General features: G+C 39.2%; 1 protein-coding gene across 1 annotated transcript in view; it reads left to right on the top strand.

Moving 5' to 3' along the window:
- LOC139696534 (uncharacterized) overlaps positions 1-13,763 on the top strand; it is a 29,310-nt gene extending 15,547 nt beyond the window's left edge. Inside the window, exons 3-5 of the mRNA XM_071595336.1 lie at positions 369-608; positions 4,022-4,168; positions 13,380-13,763. Coding sequence (XP_071451437.1) covers positions 369-608; positions 4,022-4,168; positions 13,380-13,763 — 771 coding nt within the window. The remainder of the gene's footprint in view (positions 1-368; positions 609-4,021; positions 4,169-13,379) is intronic.
- The last annotated feature ends 348 nt before the right edge of the window (positions 13,764-14,111 follow it).

Here is a 14,111-nt window from a genome sequence, read left to right as displayed (position 1 = left end):
CGTTTACGTAAATGTAGAGTTTTAAATGCATTGAAAAAAATGCCAGTAATAGATTTTCCGAGCTAACGGTATGTGCTATTTTACGTCCATGAAAACCCAAAATTGATGACCAAAGGGATTAAGTGTGTGGATGGCAATGCAACAATTTCAAAGTGTATAAAAAATTGTCCACCTTGACCGGAATTCAAACCCGAGTCCCTCGATGTCCGATTGAGGGATAAGGGTTCTAATCCCGTTAAATTCGAATAATTTTTATGCTTTTAAATTGTTGTGCCGTAATGCGCATTAGCGAGCGGTTGACTCCGTTAAAATTTACTCTCGCGCCATGTTCCTCAGTTTATTAGAATTTTACAAGCATGGTTTCACAGGTGGGCGTTCCGATGCCGACGGGCAACGAGGGCCGGTGGCCCCTGCAGTGGCTCCTCCCGGGCCTCAACCTCATCACCTACTTCTACTCGGGCTGTCTGGCTGCCTACCTCACGCTGCCGTCCCCAGAGGCTCCGATAGACACCCTGTCGGGGCTCCGCGAGGCGGGTCTGCCCTGGGGCGCCCGCACCTCCTACTGGTCGCTACTGCTCCTGCACAACTGGGAGAACCCCGACGCACAGGTGACCCTGGCGCGTGCCTGGACGCCTTATTCATTAGACGGAGTGCCCACTTATCCCATCCCCTTACCTCTCTCTCTTTCTCTCTCCGGTCCTTACCCTATGTCTACCCTTCCCATTCACGGCTCCTCTCTGCAACTTTACCAACTTCTGATATTTACATGAAAATGCGGAAGTATTAAGAATTAGGGATTTTACGATAATTAATTAACCCCTATGAATATGAATAATTTTCAGATTTTATCAAAGATGATAAATATGAAAATGCAGGCAATTTCTCTGTCATTATAAGTTTATTAATATTTTCAGCTCAGTAATCCACCACGAAGGCGTCTTGCAGGGGGTGTTATATCACCAAGCTTTAGGGCAGTTGGGAATTTCGTATCATTTCGGTTTCAGATAGTTCTGATTTTCACATTATCTCGTAGATGCTCTCTACTGTGGTGATTTCATATTTTGCAAGGGAAATTGGATACCTTATAACGGTTTATTAGGTAGTCACAGCCCCATAAATTCTCGTTGTGATCTCTCTGCCAATTTAATGTGGGGCTATTACTACTCCCTCTTGTGTCAGCGTTAAACAAATACTGTTTTCTGTAGCAGTTTAATTCATGCCTGTGATCTTTGTCCTTCCAGTGATACCCATCTCTAGATTACCAAGTGTGAAATGCTTTCTGTTTGTATGTGGTGATTATTCACGAAATGGACAGATTGGGTTCTCCTGCGCAGAGTTTCAAGTGATCGACGCGTGTTAAAGTTAAGTAAAATACCAGTAGGGGATAGCACCTCTCCTTAATCTTTTCATTTGAATATTTCCCCACTGTGCGTTTAAATGATCATAGTATCGAAAACGTTCTTACAGTATTTTCCCCATGCTGGATTTGACGTGTGAAAGTTTTCATTGAAGCGAGAGGATTGTGACTTGGAAACACAACATTTTAAAGTCATTGAAGCCTGACTAGCGTGGAAATCCATGAGATCGGTATAAATCAGCCAGTGGTAATGAATTCTCTGCCCAAGGTAGATTATTTTCCTTCGTCGTTGTAATTCGTAATCTTCACAGATCATCTTGTCATACCTTTGAGGACTCGAAAACAGCAGCATGAAACGGAAAGCATAATAATGTAAAACTGTAATTCAATCTGTTTTAATTACCAGATTAATGAATACAATAAGATTTTTGAAGATCCAAAAAACAATTACACAAAGACATGTAAGAAATGTTTAACATGTCATTGAATACACTTATCGTGTGTTTATTAATTCATTTGTTAGCTCCAAATATCTTCTACCTTCGTTCTTGTCGTCTAAAATGTATACCCTTCGACTTTGCTTACCACCCTCTTGGTTCTACCAAAGTGTTCGAATTTGCTTCTCAAATTTCTTCCATCCACTTTTTCCGCTTTCTTCTGACTTCTCTAAACAACTATCTCTCTTCTTTCACCATTTCTAAACATTTCTTTGTTAGTCTTCTTTTCCGTCATTTTGGGTTTCTCCCCTATTTTTACATATCAAAAGCCTTGTACTCTATTCACCCCCATCGTCCAAATTTCGATGCTAAACCACGTTTCATTCCGTATGAGTTTTCTCTAGACTTTTCTTTTCATTCTTACTTGAGGTCCTTATCACCAACTCTATTTTCTTAAGAATGATAACGTTCTGGCTTCCCACCAGAGGGTCCTGGTTCGAACCATGGAGAGCACTTTAAGCGAGTACGCCGTCCGTCGGATGGGACGTTAAACTGTGGACCCCTTGGCGCCTTTCGTTAAGAGTAGGCTAAATGGCGATGTTTCTCTCCACCCTTCCTCCTTTCTCATCCATCCCCAACAGCGTAAATAACCTCAGCTGTCGGTCACTCCCCCTATACCTCAATGGCTACTCCGTTTTCCTCGCATATTCTTCATGCTTTTCTTCATAATGCAAATAACCATGAATCCGATTATTCGTGCAATGTCTCTCCCGCTAATACGTAAACTTCTAAATGATGTCCTAATGCTGTTTTGAAAAGCGTCCTTCAATATCTTAAGAATGTCATTACATTCGATTGAATATGAATCGTCTTCATTTCAGACCCATAAACACCTCATTGTGTTAGCACAACTATGTGAACCAATAGAAAATAGGAATGACCGTAGATACTTCCCGCCAAATGTCCCGCAATTGTATTCGTCGGAGCAGCAGGAGCAAGCATCAGTATTTATTTTTCTTTTGAATTTTGATTCTGTGTGGCATTAGGAATCACTAACATCTTGCTTCCGGAAAAGTAACACGAGTTGATAGATTAGTAGAGTTTTATACCGAAGTCATACGGAAGTCATTGAAGTAGCATGGTTCTTCCCCACCCTAGAATTAACCCTGGAATTATCGATCACAGCGTGACGGCCTATCACCCGGAATGTCCCCTCCAAATATCTTTAATAAGGGAGCCACGTGATGTCTGGGGAGCCCACGCAGGACCTATTGAAATTGGTGCGAGCTATTGATCGTAAAGAACTTGACGCCTAACTACACAAAAGAAAGGCCCGCATCAGAGGAATCTATTTAAAAGGCCCTTGTCTATGACTAAATGTTTTGTACTCTGATTTTTGCAAAAAAAACTTTCAGTTGACGAGAAGTTTTATATTTCCACCGCATTATTTTTCTATTAATGTTAAAAAAATCACCACTCCGTAAGGTCGCGCAAACACGAGTAGATTTCTGAAAAGTCATTAACTGACACGTCAAATCTGAAGGCGCAGACCGGAGGGGTTGAAAGATTTTGGATTAAAATTACAACAAATAAGAAAGGACAACATTTGAATGATGAGCTCTCCCTCCAATCCGATGACCGAATTGCGTAATGCCTCTCCCCCTTTAATTCAACCCTCTGGTATCCCTCAACACTCCCATCCTTCATACTGTAGACCTCCAGCCACACATGAACTCCATTCCCAAAGAACTTTATTCATTGCACCAAATGATAAATGTATCTGATGGAAATGTGTCTTAAAAGATAACATTCTGTTTGGCATTAAAAAGTTAGTTATTATCTGAAATTATTTCACTCCAAAGATTCTTATTTTTAATTTTTTTTTGTCCAAATGTTTTTGCCTATGCTTATGAATAAATATCTCCCGATAGCACCCGCCTCGTCATTTTGACAAAGATAAAACTTTGACGTGAATATGATATTTCCCGTAAGATAGAGAAATAAGTCATCGTTACTTTTCATCATGTTAGGCTATGCCATTTTCATTAATTTCACTAAAAACGTTAAAACTGATAATTTTTCAATATTACCTTCCTGTAATACTTCTAATCTATCTCTAAAATAATCTACTAATATTGAATATTCTTTGTACTACATCCTTACAGAAGTAATTTGGCATTTAACGCGACGCTGGAGGTTTCGTTTTACTCCCTCTTTCGTTTTGCAGGTCCTTGGGCGTCGTTTTCGTCTCATTTCGGACCCGATGGACCTCAGGGCGGGTCTCCTCTCGGCAGAGATGGCCGCGGCGGTGCAGACTGTCCAGGGGTCATACGTCACCAACGCAGAGTATCTGGACGCGAGGGGGTTCTCTCAGGTGGGTCCTCTCGCTCTCAATATTTCCAGTAAATTTCTCCAATAGGTAAGCAATGCGAAAATTTGAATAAATAATGAAAAACTGTTTGTGACCAATCCAATGCAATAACATCCACTATGTTTCAATAGCCTACGTCCATAATACATTAATGTTGAACATTTACTTTCTCGAGTAATGAAAGTCTATGTGTGTTTTTGTGAAACTATCAATTATGAATTGGGATTGCAGGAAATATTTACGCTTCCAGTAGATTATCATAGATTTTATATATTAAGAAATATGAGATGATTCATCTCGTTAAACATTTTTTGGTTTTTCTTAATACCAATGTACGAGGGTCATCCGGAAAGTAGTACCCGTTCGTGCCGCATGAAGTGCTGACGACGCGAGTAGCCGCTGGACGAGGTCAGATAGCTTCAGTGGCTTGTCTGCCTTCTCTGAGCCAAGTTGCGTGACGCTAGCATTGCCTGTGTTGTTTCTGTGATTGTTTACAATGTTTAAAAAAATTGAGAACGCCGCCAGTTGTGAAGTGAGGGCAGTGATTAAATTCCTCAATGCAAGAAACGTTCGCCCATGTGATATTCATCGCCAATTAAAGGAGGTGTATGGAGACAATGTAATGGACGAGTCGTCTGTTCGGCGGTGGTGTCGCAACTTCAACATGGGGAGGGGGAACACACACGACGATGAGCGTTCGGAGAGACCGTCTGTCATTACAAACCAACTGGTGAGCTCAGTTGACGAATTCGTGAGGAACGATCGGCGCGTCACAATTGATGACATCTGTGAGCATTTTCCCAATGTTTCTCGAACAATTGTTCATGAAATTGTTAAACACCATCTGCATTATGCAAAAATTTGTGCAAGATGGGTCCCTCGCGTATCTCAATGAGCTGGCGGCGAAGGACTATGCAGCAGGAATACAGAAACTTGTCACACGTTATGACAAATGCCTTAATTTGCTTGGAGATTATGTTGAGAAGTAGTTTAAAGTATCCTCTTTCAAATAAAATTTTTTATGTTTGTTAATATTAACTTTTGTGTCTTTATTTCACGAACGGGTACTACTTTCCGGATAACCCTCGTATTTACCACAGCTGGTGTCAACACCAATCAGTTTGCAACAACCACTGTAGTGGAGATAGAATCGGGATGGGCGCTGAAAGGCAAATAAAAATCTGGGTTGTTTGTTTCCACTGTTACTTTTTAGCATGTGCTAAGGAAACGTCAGGTTGGCATGGGAAGGACTTGAGCCGGGAATATACGTAAGTGGGCAACGAGGTGATTGCGTCAATTATATTTTCAGATGATCATGCAGTAATCAGGTAAAGAGACAAGGGATTACATTTATTGCCGGGTAATGTCTTTACAGAAGCAATCCAAGAAGTATAAGATGAATAAACATTTTTTATACATTCAATTATTCCCGGCTCAACCTTGTGGAAATTCATTTTAATTAAATGAAGAATACAAAGTATCTTTCCACTGTCCCTAGGAAAGGACGGTGGAAAGATACATTGTATTCTTCATTTAATTTAACATTTTTTAAATAAAAAATTGATGAAAACACTCAGATTCAGTGATTACTCAAAATTAAAGTGATGACACTAAATAGGAAGGTTGAGTTAATAGTTGGAGTAATAAAAAATAACTGCAACAGGTGAAAGAGTTGACGTACTTGGGCAAATGAAGCGTTTTCAGGAGGAAAATCGATAATAGGTGTGCTAAATAGTAGTAATGAAGTAAAAAAAAAATAAAAAACATATTTAATTGGGAAGTGAGGATCCAAAGCCTTAAATTTGAGGCAAGAGGATGAACGTAGATTAGAGGTCTTTGAAACTTATAAATAAAGAAAACCAATCGGTCAGAAAGAAATACTAACGACGTTTTGAATATGGTGGGTAAGTTCCTAGGGTAAATCTGGAAAAAAACGAGGAAGGTGGTCAGAGGAACGTTGAGAAGTAATTGGGGGTTGAAGGCTATGGCCGAGGGTTACGTTAGGGGAGCAGGACAAAGGAAGAAAGAGAGGATGGTTTTTGGACGAGATGTTTGTAGATATAAGGTATAAAAGACTGAAGAACATATTCTAAAACAATTAGAAGGAACGGAGGAAGTTCACGCAATGCATAAAACACATTAGTAATAGTTTTGGACATCCTAAATATCTCTATGATAGGTAGATTGCCTTTGATTGAATGGCAAATCATTTTGACTGATCACTTGTGACTAATGACAGGTAAAAGTGACACCTGGTTTGAAATATAGTTTTAATCCTTCTTTACTCTGTCTGTAATGATATATACATCCATAAAGTAATAGATAGTGCAATATATTTTATTTTACGTGATGATTAAGTTCAGGAAATGTATTCCGCGGGTATCTTATTCACAAATAGTTATTGCCCATCCATTTTGACCTCGACAATTAGGATGCATATATTATTTAACAGAGAAAAAGTGCACAATTTCTTCATGTACTGGGATATTAGCCACATATAATGCAGTAAGACAAATCTTTATGTGCGAGATGTTGAGAACAAGAAGATAATCGTTGTGGAGCAAACATTAGTATCGAAAAATTATTGAAGCCATAAAACGAAATTTTTTCCAGATTTTGTTGAAGGGGCAAAGGCTGCGGGGGCAGTTATGCGTCTAGAAAAACGAAGGTCACAGAGGTGGCAGGAGGCATTAAAGTGTTTAATATAAAAACCACAAAAATAATCAGGGACCGACTAAATTTAGAGAAAATTTAAAGGGAGAAGAATGCCGTCAACGTATTCGTGTCTGTTTTCAAGTTTTATATTTAAATGGGTGTGTGATGATTTGGTTTCTTACTACCAGAGTTTATCACTCTCATTTATTTACAGTCGTTGAAATGGAACGCTCTTCGGCGACGCACAAATATATAAAAACACAGATGTAGATTTTTAAAACATAGAAACACAAAGAAAGGACACTCACATATGTAGTTTTGACGTTTCGACGACACGATCGTCGTCATCAGAATCTGATTGATGATGTCATGATGAATCTGATATATATATATATATATATATATATATATATATATATATATATACATGTTGTAAATTGAGAAAAAACAATAATTGATCATGCTTGCCTGGTGTTGAATCCACACCCTCTGCCATACACCCTAGAAGTGGCTTGCATATTATCATGTACAAGGAAAAAAGCGGTTTATTAACTCAACTTCCACTTAATATTAAAATTGAAAAAATAAAAGGTAGTGTATCACATATCCAATTGCAGAAATAAGTATGTTAAGTAGTTTCGGCTACGTGCTGCATCCGATATCCTCTAAGGATAAGTTTCATAGATGAAATTTACTGTCATAGGAGTTCCTTAGTGAAAACAAGACTAGGTCACAAGAAAACTCAAGGTATTTTTTCACATGAATTACTTAAACAAGTCAGACCACAGCTGGGTTTATCCATAGGGTGGTAGAGTAGAAAATGGAAAACAAGTTTCACTCTGACCTATTAAAATATTCTATTTGGAAACTTTCAAAGTGTATTTTAGGTGAGTGAATTTGCGTGGACTTAAATGCAGTCGTTTTTAACTATAGATACGCTCCAACTCAGCGTCAGTGATACTGAACCGCCAGACTTGCAGGAATTTCAGTACCAACCTATTTCGTAGTTCAACCGCTGAGAATCGAACCGATATATTTTACACTAACCATTTGGAATCCATTCGTTGAATAGCAACTGTGATTTTATTACTTTTTCGGATTGTTTTGCCTCCCTACTTTTGAAAGAAGGGACTTTCACGTGGCTATCAATGAACATCGTCTGCACTCCGATTTTTTTTCGAGTAACTTTCCAAGCCTATAGCCTTCATCATTCTTTTAGGATGAACTGTGTATCCAGCGCAGCTATCAAGTAATCGTATGTGGATTCCATTTTACTATAAATGGAAACTTTCTCATCAATTGAAATGAAAGTGACAAGTATGGATGATTTTTTCGTAGCACTGGTAATTATTTCTCCCTACCAATTCACGTTCGTAATGTCCATTTGTTATTTCCGTCTGTATGTTTCGAAATTGCTCATTATCTTTGAGTTACTATGTCCCGATGAAGATGGTCGTCGGGGAGAATAAAAGACAAAACTCAAAGGCAATTTAAACTTATTGAAAATATGAGTAGGCCTAAGCTGGAGTACCTAAAAAAGAGCAAACATATTTAACCATTATCTTTGTGAAGAAATGTTAGATAACTCAAATTGCATGTGCGAATCGCATGTAAATTACCTGATGTTCTGAATCCTTAAAATAAAGAGAAATTTAATGTTTCATATGGTACTGAGGTCTGAAAACTTAGCAAATGGCACTTTTTCAGTGAAAATTGAACGTAGATGCTTCCTATATTACATCACAAAAACCCTTCCGCATTGTCAAAACTATTCTGCATGTTCTAATTAGAATGCCCTTAAATAATGTAGTCTTCTCAACAGTAGTTTGTTCTGCCTTTTATCTTTTTGAGATTTCTCTTACATCCATCGTTTCTCTCCGTGGGGGGATCCTCCCGCTACCTACAGCGTTGGGTCACATTCCCCATCTGTGTCCTTGGGGAAGAGACCGTTTTATGTTGTATGTGCATGTGGTAGTGGAATTTCGCCCTCCTACTTTTCTAATCGCACGTTATTGGAGAAATTTCTTACCGCATCCTTAGGTGTCATTATTTGTTAGATGATAGTATATGTAGGGTGGCTTGCGGGGTATTATGTAGATCACATGAGAGAAAGACTAGGGAATAAAATTCAATTGTTTCCATAATCTGATGTGGAGCGGTGCATTCTCAACATAACATAAAGTATATTGAAAATAGAAAATGCTTTTCATATTGAGGGAAATATGCGCATGACCATTAGTTGGTTATGTCCCTCGAGCGAGGATATTATTATGTCAGCTAAATAATTTATTGATACCGCTCGATCGATGATAGTTGACATTATTCATGACATTTTAATTTTTTTAGCTGAACGGAATTCATTTTTTAAATTTAAAATGTTCAAGAAATCCTATGAATTCATTGTATTATGCTTACCCAAGTGGAATCATGTTTATTAGTTTTTTAACGTGCAATTCAAGGCTGTTGAAAAAAAAACAAAATATGAAAAAGTTTCACATCTGCAATTCGATGCAACGTAGGAAAACATTGAAAAACCTTCCTTAAAGGGAAAGCCTCCTTCAACAGTTGCTAATAGATAGATAGATGCTAATGGTATTGGGTAGACTAGGTATGATGAGGTAGGAGATCAAAATTACTCAAATATAAATTCAGGTAATGATATTTTTAACGGGCATAATTTTGAGTTATAGGCTTTTAAAAGTTAGCTTGAAAAAGTAGTACATATTTTATAGCTTAATATTTCTACCAAAACGAAACCTAGGTCGTAAATAAAAAAAATTCAATGTGGAAAATCCAAGTTGTTTATTTTCAATTTCAATATAAAGATTTTCCACCAAGTCACGCCAGAAACTGTTTTATGTATCCGGTTTTTCAAAAAATTAAGTTAAAATATTCATCAGAAAACTTTTTGTTACAGTTCTTCCCTGAAATGCATGGCGCATTAAGTATCTTTGTAGTTAAGATAACTATTTTTTGAAATGATCATCGTTCCGCTGTAATTTATATTTGAAGCAAAATACTTAACCCCTAAGCGCAAGCGAAGGATGAAGATGACCGATCCCTTATCGTTAGTGAGAAAAATGACATCTTAAATCTATCTGTTCTACACTTTATCTGTCTAATTTTATTTATCTACCCCCATCTTGCTACTACCGTAGCACGATGGAGCTAATAGTACATTTTCAACGTCATCGCTAAAGAGACCTAACCAGCAGAAGGACAACATTGTTCTTTAACGTTATGGCCACATCTCCCCAATGCTCTTTTGATAAATCCTAATTTTTTGCTCGCTCGTCCACATTCCCCGTATACGTTTCACCCAGGAGAGGTCGCTAGTGAGGTTAGCGCCCAAGTATTTAATGGAGTCTACACTTCCTATTTCGGTATTTCTGATGCAGTAGGTATTCGGGAGGGAACTACCCCTATTCCAAATCACTAGACATTTTTTTCAAGTTTAATTTTAATGCCAAGTATCGCATCAAGGTTGTATAGTGTTTAAGTAATCTGCTAAAGTTAATTTATCCTCAAGACTACGAATGTTCTCTATAAACCACTGCGTTGTCTGCAAAGAAACGCATCTCACTATTAATCACAACGTTAATGTCATTAATAGGCGTAAATGAGGGAAGACTAACTTTGCAGATTACACCAGAATTTTTATTTCGCAGAACCATGGTTTCGTTGCAAGGCAGCATAGTCAGGTAAAAATTCTAGTGGAATCTGCCAAGTTAGTCTTGACTCATTTACACCTAGTATAAAAGGCTTTCACCGAGTAACTCCTGAAACAGTTTTCTTATGTCGTTAACGCAAAAGGTGCCCGATAACATTTCCCTGGGGAATATAAGCAAAATCTTTGGTCCACAACTAAGATGGTATTTGCTAAATCTCAGATCCGAGTGACACACAGGGGAGTTACGGAATCGACTATTGGATAAGAGTTATTCTCGGAATGAACCTTCACTAGCAGTAAGCTAATCCCCTTCCTTGTCTTCCATGCTAAAAGGAGAGAGACGTAGCGACATTTATGGCATCAGAATGAGGCACACGCGCGGCAAGTTTCCATTCACGACCTTGAGGGCCACCGGGAGAAAGCCAACGGAGCCGCCGGAGTAAAGACCACTCCAGATTGGCCGGAATGTTTTTAAGGGGTAAAGACAGGTTGGACTGACTTCACACACTGCATACATTTAAAATTGAATAAGAATTCAGGCCCAATGCATAGCAATGCGCAGGTCAGACAAATAGAAATGTGAGTCATGTTGGCAACGTTGTGCTCCATCGAGTATTGAAATGAAGTTATTTTCAGGATGATTGACCCCGATATTGAATACAGTAGGAGATGAAGTTGGTTTGTGAATTCACAAATAATATATTTATCGACCGATAAATCGAAAAATAAGTGCAACGACACCACTAAGTTAGCTAGGAAACTTCCTTTGAAATCTGTCGACTGAGATAGAAAATCAACGATTTAAGAACTCCCTTCACCTTTAAATTTGCATCTTTGTTTTCCACAGATATGTTAAAGATACGCGTTTTTTTCTTTCCACAGATATCTGTGTGAAACAAGGTTACGTATTTAAATATGATAAGAAGGTATCTAAGTATAATGAAGAAATATCTCTTTTGTCAACTATAGGAAAATTATTGACGAAGGTGAATTAATAAATAAAACCCGGGGAAAATTAAAGTAGCGTTTCAATGCAACAATTTCAGAGTGTAAAAATCATTCGCCTCGACTGGGATGATTTTTACAGGGTGAAATTGTTGCATTGAAATGCATATTAGCGGATGACTCCGTTAAAAGTTACTGTTGTGGCATCTCCCGCAGTTTCTATGGAATTTGTTTAAAGTAGCATCCTTTATTAGTTTCAAAATAGATAAAACTTTCTATCTTCAATAAACATAATGTTAAATTATAAAGAATATCTGAAGGAAATCAAATCAATAATAGTTATGGCAAAAGAGGGATTTAATAATATGAAGAAACTACGGAGCGGACCTTTGAAAATGGAACTGAGAAAGATATTGGCAAGATGTTGCATCTGGAGGGTGATGCTGAACGGAGCAGAGGCATGGACTTTGCGGAAAGGTGAAGTAAAACAGAATAGAGGCCTTCGAAATGGGGATCTGGAGGAGGATAGAAGGAAGTAGAAGGGAGGATAGAGTAAAGAATGAGGAGGTGCTGCGAAGGATTGGAGAGAAGAGAGGATTGGTGAAGATAATCAAGGAAAGGAAAAGGAATTGGTCAGGGCTAATTTGCATAAGGAAGGAGTGCTTGTTGAAGATTGGGTTAAATGGGAGGATAGAGAGGATGAAAGTACGAGGGAGGAATTAAAGTATGGTTTTGGACATGGTTAAGATTGGGAAAAAATATGAAGAAATCAAGAGAATGGCTCTGTGCAGGAAGACATGGAGGTCAACCGTGAGTGAACCTGCCGCGCGACAAAACAACTCGAGATGATGATCTATGGCATTGGGTTTAAGACGATGGGAGAACAGAGCATGGGAGAGGGTGGGTTGAAGCACATAAAATTATAGAAACAAGGCATCCTGCTCATGAAATAGCGACGAAAGAACTGGAGGAGAAAAAATCGAGTGCCAGAAATCCATCTTAAGGAAGTAAAAATGCTTATTAGTTATATTGCTAATCGAATGACTCATCAACGAAAACGATCAATCAAAATATTTACTAGTAATCCTAACTTCATATCGGTCCACATATGTTTTAAATATGGTCAGAAGTAATGAAAAGCATTTCAAATAGGATAAGATCTTGCAAATTTGGAAAGTCTAGGACATAGGATCAAGAAGCCGTGGTCTCATTATTTTCAAGTGTCTTTAACACCATTAGGAAATACAATATAATTATTTGATGCGAACATATAAATCAACCCTTAGGTTGGTTTCGCATATGAGGATTATGGTTCATGGTTGAAATGAGGATAGAGTTCACCTCGTAATAAGCTCTCCACTTGGTCGAGTGAATTTCTATCATTCAAGGAAGGCAAAGGGACCGTTGAGAAAATAAAAAATCCCATTAAAAAAATAAACCCTAAGGATTAAAATTAACGCTCATTATTTTAGAGTACTCCAGTAGAACTATGACGGTTATACAACTGAGTATATAGAAATCCACAACGTATATGAAATGAAACTCAGCAATTCCAAAAATAACTTCTTAGCTGTGGAATTCCTGTGTTTCATTTTGTCTATTTGATGGAAAATAAAAAACAGCCGAAAACAGTTTCACATAGAAGCCTTTAAAAACAAATAAAATGTTTTTTACCAATTTCTCTGCGCTCAGTTATTTTCCCAAAGGACAGGTGATTCATCGCGTCTCCTGAGGTTTTATGGGAAGATCCCTTACCTGAAAAATAAGTCAGCTTGGTTGAAAGTGGACCTTTTTGTAGAAATTATCCTTGTTCATCCAGTCCGGTAACCGAACGCTTTGTCCGTTGGAATAGCCGTTGTACACGAAATGGTTGCCTGCCTGCGGCGGAATCTCGTCGCCCGGACTCCGACCTCACCTGCTGACCATTCGTCCTTCCTTCCTCAGGTCCACCTCATGAAGGAAACGGCCTTCGAGGGGTACGTGTCCATCCTGCTGCCCAAAGGCTCCCCGTTGACGAGGCCATCGGACAGGATCATCGGCAGGCTGTTGGCGGCCGGGCTGGTGCAGCGCTGGGAGCGGGAACTCACTTCGTCCTCCTCGTCGCCCTCCACGACCTCCTCCACACCTCCCTCCTCCTTATCCCCTTCGCCCTCCTCCTCCGCTCCCGCTCCGCCTTCCTCCTCCGATTCCGGACCCGTGGTCCTCTCTCTGGAGCACATCCTGGGGGCATTCCTTCTTCTCTTCGGCGGACTCACCGCCGCGTCCGCGACCTTTATCGCGGAGGTTCTGGCGGCGAGGCACGCCACTGCCGCCGGCGAGATGTTTTAGCCCTCCCGCACACTCTGGTCCCGGAGGATTGATTGAGACCATAACTGGATGGGGTGGCTTCCGAATTGATGCTAAATCCAGGGAGACATACATATTAGTACACTGGTACCTCTCTGTCGTAATCAAAATGTGTACACAACGACCGCGATTCAGATGCAGCACAGCATCGTCAGCATACGAAGAGTATCATCATGCTTCCCATTCTCTCCCACCCACCGCTCCTTGAATATGCTCCGTGTCCACTTGATGCATCTTGTCTTCTGATGCTACCACACGGCAGCGTGGCTGTCGTGGTTTTTAAGGAAAAAATTATAAATGCCTTAATTGGCTAGTGCTGTTTTCTTCCGG

Source organism: Hetaerina americana, unplaced genomic scaffold, assembly GCF_022747635.1.
Source record: "Hetaerina americana unplaced genomic scaffold, ioHetAmer1.1.p SCAF_7, whole genome shotgun sequence".
Classification (NCBI taxonomy): Eukaryota; Metazoa; Arthropoda; class Insecta; order Odonata; family Calopterygidae; genus Hetaerina; species Hetaerina americana.
This window is presented reverse-complemented; position numbering and strand designations above follow the sequence as displayed.